General features: G+C 42.4%; 1 protein-coding gene across 1 annotated transcript in view; it reads right to left on the reverse strand.

The window, feature by feature from the left end:
• Positions 1 to 18,401, reverse strand: part of camkk1a (calcium/calmodulin-dependent protein kinase kinase 1, alpha a) — a 137,209-nt gene that overhangs the window by 92,500 nt on the left and 26,308 nt on the right. Inside the window, exon 2 of the mRNA XM_014136604.2 lies at positions 11,202 to 11,640. Coding sequence (XP_013992079.1) covers positions 11,202 to 11,540 — 339 coding nt within the window. The 5' untranslated portion in view covers positions 11,541 to 11,640. The remainder of the gene's footprint in view (positions 1 to 11,201; positions 11,641 to 18,401) is intronic.

Raw genomic sequence — 18,401 nt, forward strand, 5'->3', positions numbered from 1 at the left:
GAAGACCTTAGAAAGGCAGGGTAAAATAGATATAGTTCTGTAGCAGTTTGGGTCTAGTAGTACAGCACAAAGGGTGAGGGGAGTGTAGTACAGCACAGAGGGTGAGGTAGTGTAGTACAGCACAGAGGGTGAGGTAGTGTAGTACAGCACAGAGGGTGAGGTAGTGTAGTACAGCACAGAGGGTGAGGACGTGTAGTACAGCACAGAGGGCGAGGACGTGTAGTACAGCACAGAGGGCGAGGACGTGTAGTACAGCACAGAGGGCGAGGAAGTGTAGTACAGCATAAAGGGTGAGGTAGTGTAGTACAGCACAGAGGGTGAGGTAGTGTAGTACAGCACCGAGGGCGAGGATGTGTAGTACAGCACAGAGGGTGAGGAAGTGTAGTACAGCACAAAGGGTGAGGTAGTGTAGTACAGCACAGAGGGTGAGGACGTGTAGTACAGCACAGAGGGTGAGGACGTGTAGTACAACACAGAGGGTGAGGAAGTGTAGTACAGCATAAAGGGTGAGGTAGTGTAGTACAGCACAGAGGGTGAGGACGTGTATTACAGCACAGAGGGTGAGGACGTGTAGTACAGCACAGAGGGTGAGGAAGTGTAGTACAGCATAAAGGGTGAGGTAGTGTAGTACAGCACAGAGGGTGAGGAAGTGTAGTACAGCATAAAGGGTGAGGTAGTGTAGTACAGCACAGAGGGTGAGGTAGTGTAGTACTGTACAGTACGGGGGATGAGTGGCGTGTGCCACTGCATAGGGAGAGCCAGAGAGGGTGTGAGTCAAGCGTAGTACTACAAGAGGTATGAAGACACAAACACACAGTGAGACAGAGTGTAAGGTATGCTACTGTATGTGGAGTGAGATGCAGGAAGTGAAAGTGAGTGAGCGAGAGAGAGAGAGGGACAGCGAGGGAGAGATAAAGAGAAACCAGACACTGTCGTTAGCCCATTGTGCCAGGTCCAGCTATTGTTTGGCGCATGCTCAGTGACATCTCCACTGCAGTATATACTGTATCTGAGCTGATGGATAAAGAGCTGTGCCATGCTGAAGGACATACAAAACATACAAAAACATGCACACACACACACACACACACACACACACACACACACACACACACACACACACACACACACACACACACACACACACACACACCTCAATAAATCACCCAGGTCTTCATAAATCACAATGTCTTACTCCATCACCTCATCATCATCAGAGTGGCCCTGTCCCCTCCCTACATGCTTAGAAAAAAGGGTTCCAAAACGGTTCTTGGCGGAGGGATAGGGCTCTACCAAGATTCGTTTTGAACTGAAGAACCCTTTTTGGAAGACAACGGTTCTTTGTAAGGCAAAGGGTTCTACCTAGAATCTTTAACATGCGTAGCGTTTTTGGGAAGAAAGGGTTATTTGATGATTCTTTGGAAGGCAAGAAGGGTTCTACATAAATATATCATATTTTCCAAGATGCGGTATTGCAGGGTGATTTTCAGAATTGTTTATTTAATATGTGTTTTTGCATGTTTTTATTTTTATTTAACCTTTATTTAACTAGGCAAGTCAGTTAAGAACAAATTCTTATTTTACAATGACGGCCATGTACATTGATTGGCTGATTAATGTTATGCTACACAAAGATAAATAACGTTTTTTTTTTACTAAACTAATCTGTTAGTAGTTGGATTTATTGCACCCATTACTGAGATGGTTGTTCCAGTTTAGATCATTGAGGTAGTCTCAGTATTCAATCTTCCCTACCCTGGCAGTCAGTCTGAATGCAGGTTGCAGATGATAAAAAAATTTACTTGTTGGATATCCTAACACTGGCTGGATTCCAATAGGAATTACACATCACTTTGCAAGCCAACATAATGTGACTTGCAGGCCAGATGTGGCCTATAAACCAGGGGTTTCCTAAAACCACTGCGTAATGGTATAACTAGGCCCTCAACTAATGGCCTTATGATATATACTCAGTTTATTAGGTACACCACCCCATTCACTAAAATTGTTAACTCATACAGACAGTGAGTCACGTGGCCGTGGCTTGCTATATAAAGCAGGCAGACAGGCATCGAGCCATTCAGTTAGTGTTCGATTGAATGTTAGAATGGGCAAAACGACTGACCTAAGTGACATTGAGCGTTGTATGATCATCTGTGCCAGGCGCGCCAGTTCCAGTCAGTGGTGGAAAAAGTACCCAAATGTCATACTTGAGTAAAAGTAAAGATACCTTCATAGAAAATTACTCAAGTAAAAGTGAAAGTCACCCATATAAAATACTACTTGAGTAAAAGTAAAAAAGTATTTGGTTTTAAATATACTTAAGTATCAAAAGCAAATGTAATTGCTAATATATACTTAAGTATTAAAAGTATAAATCATTTCAAATTCCTTATATTTAGCAAACCAGACGGCACAATTTTCTTGTTTTTTTAATTTACGGATAGCCAGGGGCACACTCCAACACTCAGACATAATTTACAAACGAAGCATTTGTGTTCAGTGAGTCCGCCAGATAAGAGGCAATAGGGATGACCAGGGATGTTCTCTTGATAAGTGCATGAATTTGAGCATTTTCTTGTCCTGCCAGCCATTCAAAATGTAACGAGTACTTCTGGCTGTCAGGGAAAATGTATGGAGTAAAAATTACATAATTTTCTTTAGGAATGTAGTGAAGTAAAAGTAAAAGTTGTAAAAAATATAAATAGTAAAGTAAAGCACAGATCCCCAAAATAATGACTTAAGTAGTACTTTAAAGTACTTTTACTTAAGTACTTTACACCACTGGTTCCAGTATCTCAAAAATGTCTGGCCTCCTGAGCTTTTCACGCACAACAGTGTCTAGAGTTTACCAAGAATGTTGCAACAAACAAAAAACATCCAGTCAGTGGCAGTCCAGTCGGCGAAAACAGCTTTTTAATGAGGTCGAAGGCCACAAACAGGCAAATAACGGCACAGTACAACTGTGGTGTGCAGAACGCCATCTCGGAAAGCACAACTTGTAAGTCCTCGTCACGGATGGGCTACTGCATCAGATGACCCAGAAAGCCATTCCTCCCTCCCTCCCTCTATTACTCCACCCATCCCTCCACTCCCTTCTACCCTCTCGGGGGTGAGAGTTGCTGAGCTGTCATTTCCTTCTATGCATCTCTCCCTTGACACGTCTCTTCCTCCTCTCCTCGTCCATTGATTTCTAATTTCTCCTCATGTCTTACAGGGAGGATGGCTATCATGTTCCTCATTTAGTAACTGATCAAAACAAGTGTACTATGTAGGGAATAGGGTGTCATTTGGGATGCACACTTAGACAAAGTCATGAATACTGTAGCTCACTGAGAGAATCTCCAACCAAACAAACCTCCTGTGTAGCCTGCTGCTGCTTCACTAGTATGGCAACAAAACCATCTCTTTCTTTTCCTTAATTTACTTAGCATGGAGGTGGAGAAGAGTATAAACTACACCTCCATTTTAGTTCTGTCCCTCAACTCGAAGTGGCCCTGTAGGAGAGAGTGATCAATAGTTTCTTCCAACCCCTCAGTGAGCGCAGAGACACACACACATACCTGAGTGCACTGCGGGAGGATAGACATTAGTCAACCCTGACTAAATATTGGGTGATGAGTCAATAATTAGAGAAGGGAGATTTATTGGTGCCACAACGCTGCTCATGCTTTTTCTGCAAAGTGGGAAGGTGATGCTGTCATTGTGGTTGGGAAGTGAGGAGAGAGTGTGGGGGGAGAGAGACAAAAGACGAGAGATGAGAGAGAGAGAGGAAAGGGAGAGATTCTACAGGAACATAAAATATATGAGACAAAGGATGTGGGATGCTATTGTGGATGTGGTTGTAATCATGCTTCTGTGTGCTGTGTTTTGTCGAATACTGTTAAAGTATCTCTGCATTGTTTGTTTCAGGTGTTTCTCTACAGATTACTGTGTTTAATCCTCGGTTTAAAAACAAGAGCCTGAAATTAAAGCCACATAAATAAAATGAATGGTGGAGAGGGGGGGATGAGAGAGTAGCAGGGAGAAAAATAGAGCAAGAAGGTACGGAAGGAGAAAGAAAGAGAGGCGAAGCATAGTGACTGCGAGAGAAAGAGACAGACAGAAACAATGACAAACATTGAAAAAATACTCCACCGCTTAATAATAGAGGAAAAACATGTTCTCTCTATGCCATTATACTGTAGGTCAGGGGTTGGAACTTGATTCAGCCGCGGGCCGATTGTTGTCGGAGCGGATGGTCGAGGGGGCGGGACATAATTATAATCATTTGTACACTGCAAATTGACCACAACTAAGCCAAATATATATATATATATATAATTTCATACCTTGATTACATTGAGACACGATCACATTCACTGAGTGTACTAAACATTAGGAACACCTGCTCTTTCCATGACATAGACTGACCAGGTGAATCGAGGTGAAAGCAATGATCCCTTATTGATGTCACTTGTTAAATCCACTTCAATCAGTGTAGATGAAGGGGAGGAGACACGTTAAAGAAGGATTTTTAATCCTTGAGACATTTGAGACATGGATTGTGTATGTATGCCATTCAGAGGGTGAATGGGCAACACAAAATATTTAAGTCTCTTTGAATGGGGTACGGTAGTAGGTGCCAGGCGTACCGGTTTGAGTGTGTCAAGAACTGCAACGCTCCTGGATTTTTCATTCTCAACCGTTTCCCGTGTGTATCAAGAATGGTCCACCACCCGAAGGACATCCAGCCAACTTGACACAACTTTGGAAAGCATTGGAGTCAACATGGGCCAGCATCCCTGTAGAACCCTGTAGAAGTCCATGCCCCTAGAAATTGAGGCTGTTCTGAGGGCAAAAGAGGGGGGTGCAACTCAATATTAGGAACTCAATATCCTAATGTTTTGCACACTCAGTGTATGTCTCTTCTTTTATTCATGGAAATAATTGGTGAACACATTTTTATTCTATTTACCCCTTTTTCTCCACAATTTCGTGGTTTCCAATTGGTAGTTACAATCTTGTCCCATCGCTGCATCTCCCATACCAACTCAGGAGAGGCGAAGGTCGAGAGCCATGTGTCCTCCAAAACACGAACCCTCCAAGCCACACTACTTCTTGACATGCTGCTCGCTTAACCCCGAAGCCAGCTGCACCAATGTGTCGGAGGAAACACCGTACAGCTGGCGACCGAAGTCAGCGTGCATGCGCCTGGCCCACCACAAAGAGTCGCTAGAGCGCGATGGGACAAGGACATCCCAGCCTGCCAAACCCTCCCCTAACCCGGACGATGCTGGGCCAATTGTGCACCATGTCTTGGGTCTCCCGGTCGTGGTTGGCTGCGACACAGCCCGGGATTGAACCCGGGTCTGTAGCAGTGGAGGCTCCTCAGTGAAATTTCATAAAAAAAAAAAAAGTGAAACATTAAAAAAGTTATCCTTTTTAGATAAAGCTATACTAAATATATTCGTGTCAAAAAAATAATTGATTAAAATACACTGTTTTGCAATGAAGGTCTACAGTAGCCTCAACAGCACTGTCTGGGGTAGCACCATGGTGTAGCCGGAGGACAGCTAACTTCCGTCCTCCTCTGGCTGCATTGACTTCAATACAAAATCCATGAGGTTCATAGGCCTCACTCCCTTCCATAGACATACATGGTAATTATGACCACTTCCGAAGGACGTCCTCCAAACAATCAAAGCTTTTGCAGTATGAACTGACATGTTATCCATCCAATAATAGAATTAGGATCAGAGAATGAACCTAGTGTGTTGTGTTGGGGTTGTGCCACAGAGCATTATGGGGGTTCTATGTGTTGCTTGGTGTCATTGCTGGATAGAGATTAAGATTGAAGAGTGATAGTTGAGCATTTTTTTTATATTATTCAACTCAAATGTGTTTTTTCTAATTACAGGAGACGGAGGAGGTTTGCACACTCAGTGTGTCTCTTCTCAATTATAAATAGTTTTTCTTGGTTTTAGAACTTTATTTTTATCACACCCTGATCTGTTTCACCTGTCCTTGTGCTTGTCTCCACCCCCCTCCAGGTTTCACCCATCTTTCCAATTATCCCTGTGTATTTATACCTGTGTTCTCTGTCTGTTTGTTTCCAGTTCGTCTTGTTTGTTCAAGCTTACCAGCATGTTTCCTGTCAGCTTCTATCTTTTCCCAGCCTCTCTTTTCTCGTCCTCCTAGTTTTTGACTGTACCTTTGCTCCACCTCTGGATTACTGAACTCTGCCTGTCCCTGACCCTGAGTCTGCCTGCTGTCCTGTACCTTTGCCCTACCCCAGATTATCGACCCCTGCCTGCCCTGACCTGTCTTTTCCCTGTTGCTACAATAAACATTGTTACTTCGACAGTCTGCATCTGGGTCTTACCTTGATTCCTGATAATTTTTGTGTCCAGTTAGTGCAATTTATTTACATTTTCCTTGCTAACTTCAATAGCTAGCTAGCTACCAGCTTGAGTGTGCAGTTTTCTCCACCAGAATGATAGAATGGCCAACACTGCCAAAAATCTGGTGGACTTTTTGCTGAAGAACCCCTTTCATTCTCTGGGGTACACAGAAAAGGTGGGAATTGACAGGGAGCCTTTCATCAAGCCGCCTGTATTGCTGGCCTTGCCTGCTTTTTTGAAAGTCTGAGCCTTGGTCAAAAGGTGGGTACAGTGACCTGAAGAACATTGAGCTAAACGGCAAAACAAAAGCAGGGAGCAGATAAATGCCTACATCAGATTCAACCTTCTGGGAAAAAGCTGCATCGATTATGACAAAGGTCTGCGTATTCAAACAAGAAAGTAAGAAGAAACAGGGATGTTTCAACACCACTGCGTTTTTGGCCATGCAAGAATTTGCTTTTAGAGGACACGACAAGACGGAAAGTTCCGCCAACAAGGGCAACTACAAGGAGCTTGCAGAGATAATTGCACGTTACGATGCTTTACTTGCTGAACATATCGAACTTTCGACTGTCTTTTCTGGGATGTCAAAAACAATTCAGAATGATTTGATAGCTACCATCCATTAAAAGTTAGATTAAAGACGCAGCGCATTTTTTTGAGTGTGCTCAGCTTTCCACTTTCCTCCAGTATTTATTTAGCAAAGATGATAACACATCATCACTCCGGACAGACACAAGCAAAAACTCATGACATAAATGTTGCAGCATTAGAAATCTGACATGCTGTATGGGATGAAAACAAGACTATGTTTCAGTCTGATCAACCGTAGGCTACTAATAATAGCAGATGCATACAGCCTATGTGCCCTGTCCATCTGGTCAGGGTAAACTAATTGGTAACGTTATGTATTTATAGTCCATTTGTGTGTCCGGAGAAAATGTGAATGTGATCAAATTTAGTTTATATTCAAAATTGGGCTGGCTAGGCTGCCTATTAGTTTTTATTTCCAATGTTATTAACTGGAATTAATCAATCAACCTCATAGTGATGACAGAGTAAAACAATGTAGAAGGCCTACAGTTGCATTGGCCTGCATGATGCAAACATGCATAAAGCAAGCTCAGCCTTGTGAGTTTTGAGTATTGTGAGTATTGTCTATGCTTCTCCTAATCTAGTCTAAAGTCGTGGATGTCGATTATGGCAGCCCCCCACACCTCTCTGATTCAGTTGGGTTAAATACGGAGGACACATTTCAGTTGAATGCATACGGTTGTACATCTGACTAGGTACCCTTTTTCTTTCCCTTAAATATACTGTATATGAACAAATATAAGGTAGCTGCAGTTTGGCAGGGTTTTCAACCCCCCCCAGGGCCAGGAGTTTTTTCCAGGAGTTTTTTTAAAACCATCATAGCCCACAGAAAACCTTTTTACAACTGATTAATCACTGTCATACCTTATAGGGTCCAGAGTTTTCCTAGTTAGGTTAACATATAAGGAAAAACTCCCGGCCCACTCTGGGACCTATGGTGCCACCAGTCTGCTTGCAGGTGTCAGTTATCGTCAGGTATGTGGATGATCAGGGCTTTATTCAGGAACGTTTCTTGGGCTACTTTGATGTGTCAAGTGGGCGAGATGCGCAGTCTGTGTTTGACTTTATGAATTTGAGATGTCTGAATTTGACTTCATAGAGAAACTCGTTGTCCAAACCTACGATGGCGCAGCTGTAATGGAATGTATCTGCTATTTGTATTTACAGCTAAGTCCCTTCCTGTTCCCTGATTAAGAGGTGATAACTACTCCACTCCACTACCATTGTCAACTTTCTCCTGACATGAACTGAAGCCACGTCTCACGAGCCCGCTCAACCACTGGCACATTGGATGTTCCGCACCTATACCGTGGGTCTCCCATCCTCCTCAATTTTTCAAGTCACCAGCCTCCACTTGTCTGTAGTGATGCCTCTAGCACTGCGATGCAGACCGCTGCTCCACTTGGGAGGCCCAGTGAACAAATTTTCTGCTGAATTCTTGATGATTTTAGTATTTTTTTATTAAAAACAATCACCCGTGGGATGGTTTGAGGTTTGCTCAAAAATGCTAAAATTAGCAGGAATTCAGCAGGAAAATTGTTTCATTTAGGGAATCTGTTCACCAAGTATTCCCACGAATGGATGTCCACCTGTTGCCGACCCCTGCCGTAGGTTATCCATTGTGGGTGAGGTCAGAAGCATTTCCTGGTTCCTTGTCAATCAGCACCGCTATAGCCTGTATACCACCACAGAATGCACAGCGTGAACAACGTTCATGAGTCCCAAATGGCACCCTATTCCCTAAAAGTGCACTCCTTTTGACCAGAGCCCTACGGGGAATAGGGTGCCATCTGGGACGGATCCTAAGCCCGGATTCTGCTAACCTCTGTGCGTCCCATATGACTCCCTATTCCCTATATAGTGCACTATTTTTGACCAGGGGAACAAGGGAACTAGGGAACTAGGGAACAAGGTGCCATTTGAGACAAACTGACAGCCAGAGCCAGAAAGAACCCTTAAACTGCTCATTCCCACATTTGTATTTCTGAACATTCTCCATGTGTCAGTCAGAGTGGCTAGCATGTCATACCAAAGTAGGATACACTCATCTCCCTACCTGACAGTTCTACTAACTGAACTGAAAAAAGAGGAAAACCAACCTTTCATTAAAAAGAGTCTTTCAGAGAAGCTGGTGGAATACACTCAAGTTGTACAACTGATGTACAACACATTTGGCATAATGGTTGTGATTCAACAGAGTTTCTCTGAACAAAAATAAGTACACAAGGGTTGTGCAGACAAAACCTCTATCACAAACATATAAGATGTTTCATAACGATTGTGACAAATTCATTTTACATCAGATGTGAAACCTAATTGTGTACAGGTCCTTAAATGTAAGAAATAGTCTATATACTATACTGGTTATTTCCTTCTCATTCCATGTCCAGACAACCAACTCCTGAGCCTCTCTGTACATAAAACACCATGCCACTTTGAGTGTTTATCAGGGGGCTGGTATAGAGGAGGATGTGTCCCACACAAGGTAAAGCGGTATTGACTAACAGTCATGATCCCTACTCCTGCTCTCTCTGTCCACCCATAGGATGTCATTATCAGCACGCACAAACCACACACACACACACACACACACGTGTGACTTGATTGCACCTACATGTAAGTGAGTGAATCAGGTACCTGCTGAGCTCACCGATGTGACCAATCAACCACATGTTCTTTATGTAATACCCTAATTCTAATACAACACTCAATAATGACGTGAAGACTGATGTACTCTGACATTCAATAATTCTCCAAAGATACATTTTAATGGGAAGAAAATGACAGGATGTCTCAATTGAATGCATGACTGGAGATATGTATTTGTTTTACCGGTAATACACAATTCCCCACAGTATTGCAATTGGATCCACTTGGGTATTAACTATTAGGTACATGATTTGGATTCCACTTCTTGAGGAGTGTATAGTCGAAGATTAACTGAAGTAGTGAAGAGTAAGTCTTCATCCCAAATGCCACCATATTCTCTATTAAGGGGACTACTTTTGACCAGGGCTCTAGGAAATAGGGTGCCATTTAGTACGCACTCTTGGAGACTATTTCCTAGTGCTCTCTCAGATGAGACCAGATGGTAATTCAGCTAGAGGCAGAATATTCAAGATGTAGATTACAGATTTCATGTCCCCGAGCATAGCACTGATTCATTCAGAGCACACATGTAGGCTACACGCACTGAACACACACACACACACACACGCTGTTAAGACTTAAGCTCTAAGAGAGAGAAATCTCCTGAGCTGACCCCTCTGTCTGACTGACCGCTTAGTGGCACATCACACGCAGGACATTCACTTTCTATCTAATACAGAAACAGAAGTCTACTTTGCATTAAAAAGCACGAGTCACAATTGCACGGTGGACCATACAATCCTACTCATTCAATGTCTGAGAACCCTGGTCACAACACGCACAGCTAAAACACTCACGCCAACCTTGACTGCAACAAGAAGAAAATATGATTTTTTTTCACTAGCTTTGGCTCGTGTCCTCAACATTTGGTATTTTGTATTTTGTAACATTTTATTCTATTCATCTGTCACGCTTGTCGTCGGTAATGGAGGACCAAAACGCAGCAGGTATGTGTATGCTCATCTTGAGATTTATTAACTTCCAAAATGAACGTACAAAATAACAAAACAAATGACCGAACGAAATACAGACAGTCTGGTCAGGCACAAGGCTAAACTCAGAACAATCACCCACAAATCACACACACAAACACACCCTAATATATGGGACTCTCAATCAAAGGCAGATAGACAACACCTGCCTTCAACTGAGAGTCCCAACCCCAATTAACCAAACATAGAAACACACACACCAGACTAACCATAGAATACAAACACATAGACCATCAACCAAAAACCCGGAAAAACTAAATCAAACACCCTTTACACAAACACACCACCCCGAACCACATAAAACAAATACCCTCTGCCACGTCCTGACCAAACTACAAAAACAATTAACCTTATACTGGCCAGGACGTGACATCATCCTTTATTTAAACCCAGATGAACGTGAACCTCTTGATATTCTGCCAGATGCTCTACCACTTAACTATGCCTTCAAACCCCTTATAACCCTAACAGTTAGCCCTCTTAATTCAACTCAATTTATTCCAGAGGAGCAATAATAATTTTTATTTCATTGAATTTAATTTCTCTATCTCTCCCTGTGTAGGTGCAGAGTCAGTTCCCTCACCTCGGCGTCTGAGATGGAGACCCGTTTGGACTCCACGGTGGGTCTGCGTACCACACGGGGGGAGACGTGAGCCCCTCCTGACCTCCCAGATGGGTACGTGCCCCGCTCCTGTAGCGACAGCTTCCTCCCTGAGAGGTGTGGCCGCTGAGCAGGGCCCTTCTTAGCTCCTACTTGCTGAGCCCCAATCCTCACTCCATTGGCCGGTGAGCCGCCCGTCTCAGTGGTCGTCACAGTCACGGTGGCCATCATGGCGGTGAGGTCACTGCGGTCAGGGGTCATTGGGTCGGGGTCAGGGCTGAGGTCGTCCCTTCTGCAGCCCGGGTCGGTACTCATCGCCATCACTGGATGGAGGGATGGGGGAGCGCAGGACGAAGAGGAGGTGAGAGCCCACCAGCATCAACGTGGTGTGGGTCTGGGCCAGCCTGGGGGAGCACTGGATCTGCAGGGAACGGAGAGAGGCGAGAGGGATGAGTTCATATAGAGGAAATTATTTAAATTTATATTTCCATTTCACATTTGAAATGGAAGAGCTGGCCATGATGGCAGCTCAATAAAAAGCCATAGACCAAACACACTACTATGGTATGGATATCATATGAAATGAATGATATGGACATTGATATTGTATTATGTTCCATGATTAACAGGTAAGTGATAACAACCAGAACAATGTAATCTACCCAAGAACATGTATCACAATATACTGTGTAGTTTGATTGAGTCAAGTTCACATATCTAAAAAGGTCACACTGTCATGTATAGGAAGTTTATGACATTGTGCTCTGAGGACAGCCAAGGTAAATAACTACTGAAGGACAGTGTTTTGTCATCCAGACACCTCAGTGCCCCTCTTCTATCTCTCCCTCTCTCTCTCTGTGAGAAGCTGATTGTTCCAGCAGGGCCGGCCAGCAGATTAAGTCGTCCAAGCGTGTGTGTGTGTGTGCGTGTGTGTGCCGTGTGTGTAGTTGTCTAGGCATGGGTGATCTAATTGAAATAAATGACCCTGTGATGAAAGTCAATCTAGGCCCAGCACAGTTAATTATGATCCATTCCTCTGGACATGCCTCTACTGTGAGTGTGTGTGTGTGTTAACACAGCTCTGATCAACAACATCCACTTTCTCATGCAATTACACCGAGTGTGTGTAGGTGTATGTGTGTGTGCTTGAACCTGTGTGACAATCACGGCAGATCTTTGTTCATTGTGAGCCCTTTTATCACAAATGTAAATCAGGGAAGTAGATAGTCATAGTGAGCTGGTATCAAAGCAAGGCTGTGCAGCCAGTTGGTTGATGTGTTGTTGTCTCTGCAGATGAGAGAACACAGATATGCAAAGTGGACCAGATCTACTCCATCCAGTTATCCATCCAAAGGCCAGGGAGGGAAGAAGAACTGACGACAAATCTCTCACGTTACAATCCTTCCATCTCAAAGAGCCCTTCTACATCTATCTTAGTCAGGGAGTAACACACACAGTGAGTAATGCACGCACCCACCCACCCACCCACACGCGTACACACACACGTACACGCACGCACGCACGCACGCACGCACGCACGCACGCACGCACGCACGCACGCACGCACGCACACACACACACACACACACACACACACACACACACACACACACACACACACACACACACACACACACACACACACACCCTCCTTAGTGAAAAGCTGCTCTGTGAAGGTGATTAATGCTTTTACCTCCAAGAGCTCAATGTGTCCACCTCTTTAGGGTTGATAATCCAGAGAAAGGGGCTTGATTGGATATAAAATGGTGAATCTATTTACAATAACCTTTGTGAGGAGTTTCAGTTGTCTGAATATCAATACTCTTTTAGAGGTTACATTTAGAGTAGTGAATTGGGACATCGTCATCTTCTGCTATTCCTGAGATTTCTCAGGACACGAAAACCCTATCCGTTTAGTTGGACTAAGAGTGCCTCATATTCTAAAATAGCTGAGTGCTCCAGTTTTAACTTGGGTCAAATTATTTCATGCCGCATTTTATTTTTCACCAGGGCAGTCTTGGCTCCATGTCAATTGGAGTCTTTTCACAGAAACATACATGTTTGATTTTATCAAGTATCACTGCCTCTTTCTCACTCACAACAAGCACGGCAGGACACACATATCAGGGGGGGAAATAAATATGGCGTTCTCTTTTCCACAAAGGGGAAGGCAATTTGTTTCCATCCCTGGAGGGATAACAGTCAGGGCTTTTTGAAATGGAGAACTCTGTGCTTCAGCAGACAGTGTCCATTTAAGTGTGTGTGTGTGTGTGTGTGTGTGTGTGTGTGTGTGTGTGTGTGTGTGTGTGTGTGTGTGTGTGTGTGCGCCCACATGAAAAAACACTTCAGCTCAATATAGAATACTACAGTACTTAGAATTCTGAAGTAAACAGTAGTATACTGTTCTACACAATGTAGTATACCTTGATCATGTGTAGTACTTACTGTAGAATTTTGTAGTATACTGTTGGAATACTATAGTACACTACAGTCCACAAAAACACTACAGTAATTACTATAGTGCATACAATTTCTTTTTTATATACTACAGTGTATACTATAGTATTTTAAAATAGTATACGATAGTATTTGTTCATGTGGGTGCCAGCATGTGTACGTGTGTGTGTGCTTGCGTGCGAGCGTTTGTGTGTATATGTGTGTGTGTGCGGGCGTACTTGTCGACCCCACCATGACAGTTCCCTCACAGTGGGCGGGCAATCTCAGTCCTGAGGGCTGGCTGCTTGTTGCCCCTGACAACCATTAATGTGGAGGATATTGACAACGCACACATGAATTCAACCAAAATATTACAGCTTATAGCTTCCAATGTTCCCCGGTCTGATAACTGTTGTTCTACATAAAGTTGGGAAAGCCTTTTAATTGATTGTGATGGTGGTTGAGGCGGAGAGGAGTGGCGGACGCAGGGGAGGGAGAGAGTTAGAGACAAATACCATTGACTCTTGACCCCATTGAAAAGCCACTTACTGGTATTAACCGTTCTCTATTAGCTACAGCAGCACTCTAGTCTTCAGGAACCATTCATAGGGACTGAGCCTATCAGGGAATGGTATTCATATGTCAGGGAGAGAAAGAGTTCTAAACAAGAGGATGTGATGACTTTTAATAAACAAGAGGATGTGATGACTTTTAATAAACAAGAGGATGTGATGACTTTTAATAAACAAGAGGATGTGATGACTTTTAATAAACAAGAGGATGTGATGACTTTTAATAAACAAGAGGATGTGATGACTTTTAATAAACAAGAGGATGTGATGACTTTTAATAAACAAGAGAACTGTGATGACTTTTAATAAACAAGAGAACTGTGATGACTTTTAATAATTATTATTTGCAATGACAACCCGTACAGAAAACTTGCTGAAATCTTGGTGTTGAGGTCAAAAGTGTTGTATCTGAGTATTGATTCAAGTAGGGTTAACACCAGCGGGATTGAAATTGACACCACCTGCAGTGAATAAATGAAGTGTTATTTTAAATCACAATGGAATCACCACCGCGTGGTGTTGTTAATCGGCTGTGTTGTCACTCTCTCAGAGGGAAAAAGACATGGGAGGGGCCTCCTTATTATATCATTCCCAGTATGCTTTGTTGCAGGTTGCTTTTTAGAATAGTGAATTTTAATATCTATGTTTCTGCATGCACATTGATTGATACATTGATCTAATACTACACAAAGATAAATAACATACATTTTTCTAAACTAATCCAATCTGTAAGTGGTTGGACTTATTTCACCTGTTTTTGAGATGGTTGTTCCAGTTTTATGGTTTAGGTAGTCTCATTTATCAATCTTCCCTACCTTGGTAGCAGTGCACCTCTCCGTTTTGGAATGTTTCGTTCCCGGAACTATTTGGCCGGATCCGGTACCTCTCGCAGCATGAAAAATAATTGTCACTTTTTGCAGTGTAAAAATGTGAATAAAGGTGATCAAAGTTCATTCAATTTGCCTCTCTTAGATATTTTTTTTTTTATTATGTGAAAAAGTAGATTTTCAGCCTGATATTCTAAGAGTTGATTTTGGTTTGGTTGGCCGGGGATTATGATTTGCGTAACATTGTAACCTATGTTTTGACTACCTTTGATTACCTCCCCTATATCTGTCTGTTCCCCGCTTCAGCATTGATTGTGATATGTCCTTGTTTACCCGTGTGCCGACGCTGTTCTTGTCTTGTTCCATGTCTGTTCCGAATAAATGTGTGACTATAAATGTGTGACTACCCTGCTTCTCTACTCCAGCGTTGGTCCTTACATATCTCCAGCGTAGCACTTAATCATTTCATTATAAAATCATAGCCTTGCAAAGGGTTCAGGAGGAGCTGCAGCAACCCTGATAAATTTAAATTCAATTGCCAAAGTGATAGAATAACTGTTCTGTTCAGAAATAAATGAAATAATTCAGAATAGCCTACTACACCATGAAAATGCCCATAATTTAGCCACAGAGGATCAACAGCTTATTTTAAAAAAAATAGCCTTGCTGTGGATTGTGTGTAGCCCAATAACAAGGCATAGCCTACAGTCGGTAACGCACGGCAAATCTGTCAGTGAACAGCATGCAGACAAAACAGGCCTTTTGCAATATTTCAAATATTGGAAACCAAATGGCTCCTGCTGAAAAGAGAAGACTCTAATCTGTCTGCTGTAGACTAACAAAATATTTGATCAACTTCCAAATATTGTTTTGCAAAGTAAAACAAGAGCGAGATATAGGCTTTTGGCACGAATTCTTTGGCCATCACTGGTGAGTGAGCTGCGCATCATTGGGTGAGTCATTGAAACTGGAAAGCATGTTTAGGACTATAATTTCCTCCTCATATTGTAGCCTACAATATGTCTCCACACACCTAGGCCTAGGCTACTGATGGATTCAAGGTAGTTTCTATTGGTCTCATATTCTCAGTTTGTCAGTGTCAAAGTAGCTTGTCATTTCGATCATTTGCGCGGTATTAAAAAAACATTCTGCCATTCTGCCAAATGCATAAAATGCGTTTCTAAAAAGGTCAAATGCACTACGCAAATGCGATGATATGCATGCAATGCTTTATTATAAAGGTGATTTTTTTGTCATGCGTTCCAGTACCCCCAGAGCAACCCCCTACCACGCTCACTTTTTTCCCCGGCACCTCCCAATTTACAAATCAAGCACTGCTTGGCAGTCATTCTAACTACAGCTGCGGGTGATTAAAAGTTTGAATTGTTGGCTAACCGAACTATAGCTGGATTACAATAGAAATGATATAACACTTTGCAAGCCGGCATAATGTGACCTGCCGATGGGGCCGCAAACCAGGAGTTTTAGACCATTGTGTTAGGGTAAAACTAGGCTGTCGAAGTATGGTATTGTCAAAATTAAGTTATGTATTGTCATAAATAATATAATTTTTATTATCAAATATTATATTAGGCACTCAATTGGTGAAGGCTATAGGACTGAAAGACACTAAATGCAACAATCATGTTTCTGTCACTAGCAAACACAGTCATGGGTGGTACTGGTACCTCTAAAATCACTCGAAAGGCACCCTGGGGAATAAATGTGCAAATAAGGCTTTACACCCTACAATGTTAAAACAACTACCCAAAACAAGTTACTAACAAGTTCCCTAACACTGAGAAAGTGCTAATTTAAGTCGGAATTTGAAACACACATTGTGTTAGGGACCCAACACTCTTGGGGTGTTAGTTTATCAAAAATTTGAAAAGTGTTAGTTTAACACTATTTGAGATGGTCACATATAATTTAGAAGAAAGTGGGTGTTAAACTTCCGATCACAAATTTGCTGTGTGGCAAGAGGCGACTGAAGCTAGCACAGAAGTGACTGAGGGAGGGGAATGGGAGCTAGGAGAAAAGTTTTTCACTTTCACACTACCACCACCAAACATATGGTGTAATTCCATATGGTTGAATACGGTTAATTGAGCAGTTCACATCTCCTCTGCTGTCTACAACTGAATAAAGCCATGATGAAAAAGCCAGAACAAATTGAAAAAGCCTGACATTATCGTGTGTGTGTGTGTGTCTGTGTTCTCCATGATGTTTAAGCATGCATCAGGAGCCACAAGCTTCTTGTTTGAAGCACATTTGGGAACCATTTTAACCCCATTTGGGCTCCTCTACTTGCATCCAATCCAATCGAATAATAATAATAATAATAATAATAATAATACAAGCTTATTTTTTTCATAGCATATTGTAGAGGCAGAGCAAAGGAAATGTATAAATAAATACATAATAGACGGTGGAAAAACTTAATGAGATCATTTTATGAATGAGAGCCAAATGTTATTTCAATCTTTCCACATCTTTCTCTCAATTCATATTGAAAGTACATTCATTCGCCAAACTAATTAGGGAGGAGACGAAGAGAGTGCATACAGGTTCTTCTGATTGACACATGTTCCTCTATTAGCAACCCATATCTCCCTCCTGCTCTGTCTCAATTTGTCTTCTAAATTGGTTTGTTGTGTCCCAGGCAGCAAGTAAAGACTGCGAAGGCCAAAATGGAGATCATTTATAGGTTTTCAGAGCGAAACAGCTCTGAGCGGATAGCACCATGAATAAATCTCAATAATACTACTGATGAAAAAAAAAAAATTCATTGAGTTGTTTTTATGCCATAGCACGAATTGGAAATGAGGTTTTCTCGCTCCACGCTGAGTTGTTTTCTCACTGGGTTTCATTCCCAGTTGACAGCTGAGTCATTGATATAACACTGTGACTATATACATAGTGTGTATGTGTGTGTCTATTTCCTTGTGTATTAAAAAAAGCCTCCTTTCTCTAGATAGCTGGAACTCAAGCTTGTACGTGACCTTGAAGGCTTAGACAGAAATGATCATGTTGTCAGCATGTAGTCTAATCTCCATCCACCAACACAAAACTCTCTCTACAGATTGGAGGGCAGTGGAGGTCATTCTCTCTTTCTCTTTTTCTCCCCCTGGTATAATGAATGTGTGTTTGTGTGTAGAAAATCTATAAAAATGTTGATCACAGATAGCAGTGTGTTGGTGAATGAGGACCCCAGAGTACTGTATGCTGTTGATGTGATGGGTATTGATTTACAGGCTAGAAGCTCCTGAGGCGGAAGAGAGAGCACACTGACAGAAAGCACAGGCCTTCTGTGTCTACGGAGTATTACACTGGGACCAATTTAGCTC

This window comes from Salmo salar, chromosome ssa13 (genome assembly GCF_905237065.1).
Source record: "Salmo salar chromosome ssa13, Ssal_v3.1, whole genome shotgun sequence".
NCBI classification, from domain to species: domain Eukaryota; kingdom Metazoa; phylum Chordata; class Actinopteri; order Salmoniformes; family Salmonidae; genus Salmo; species Salmo salar.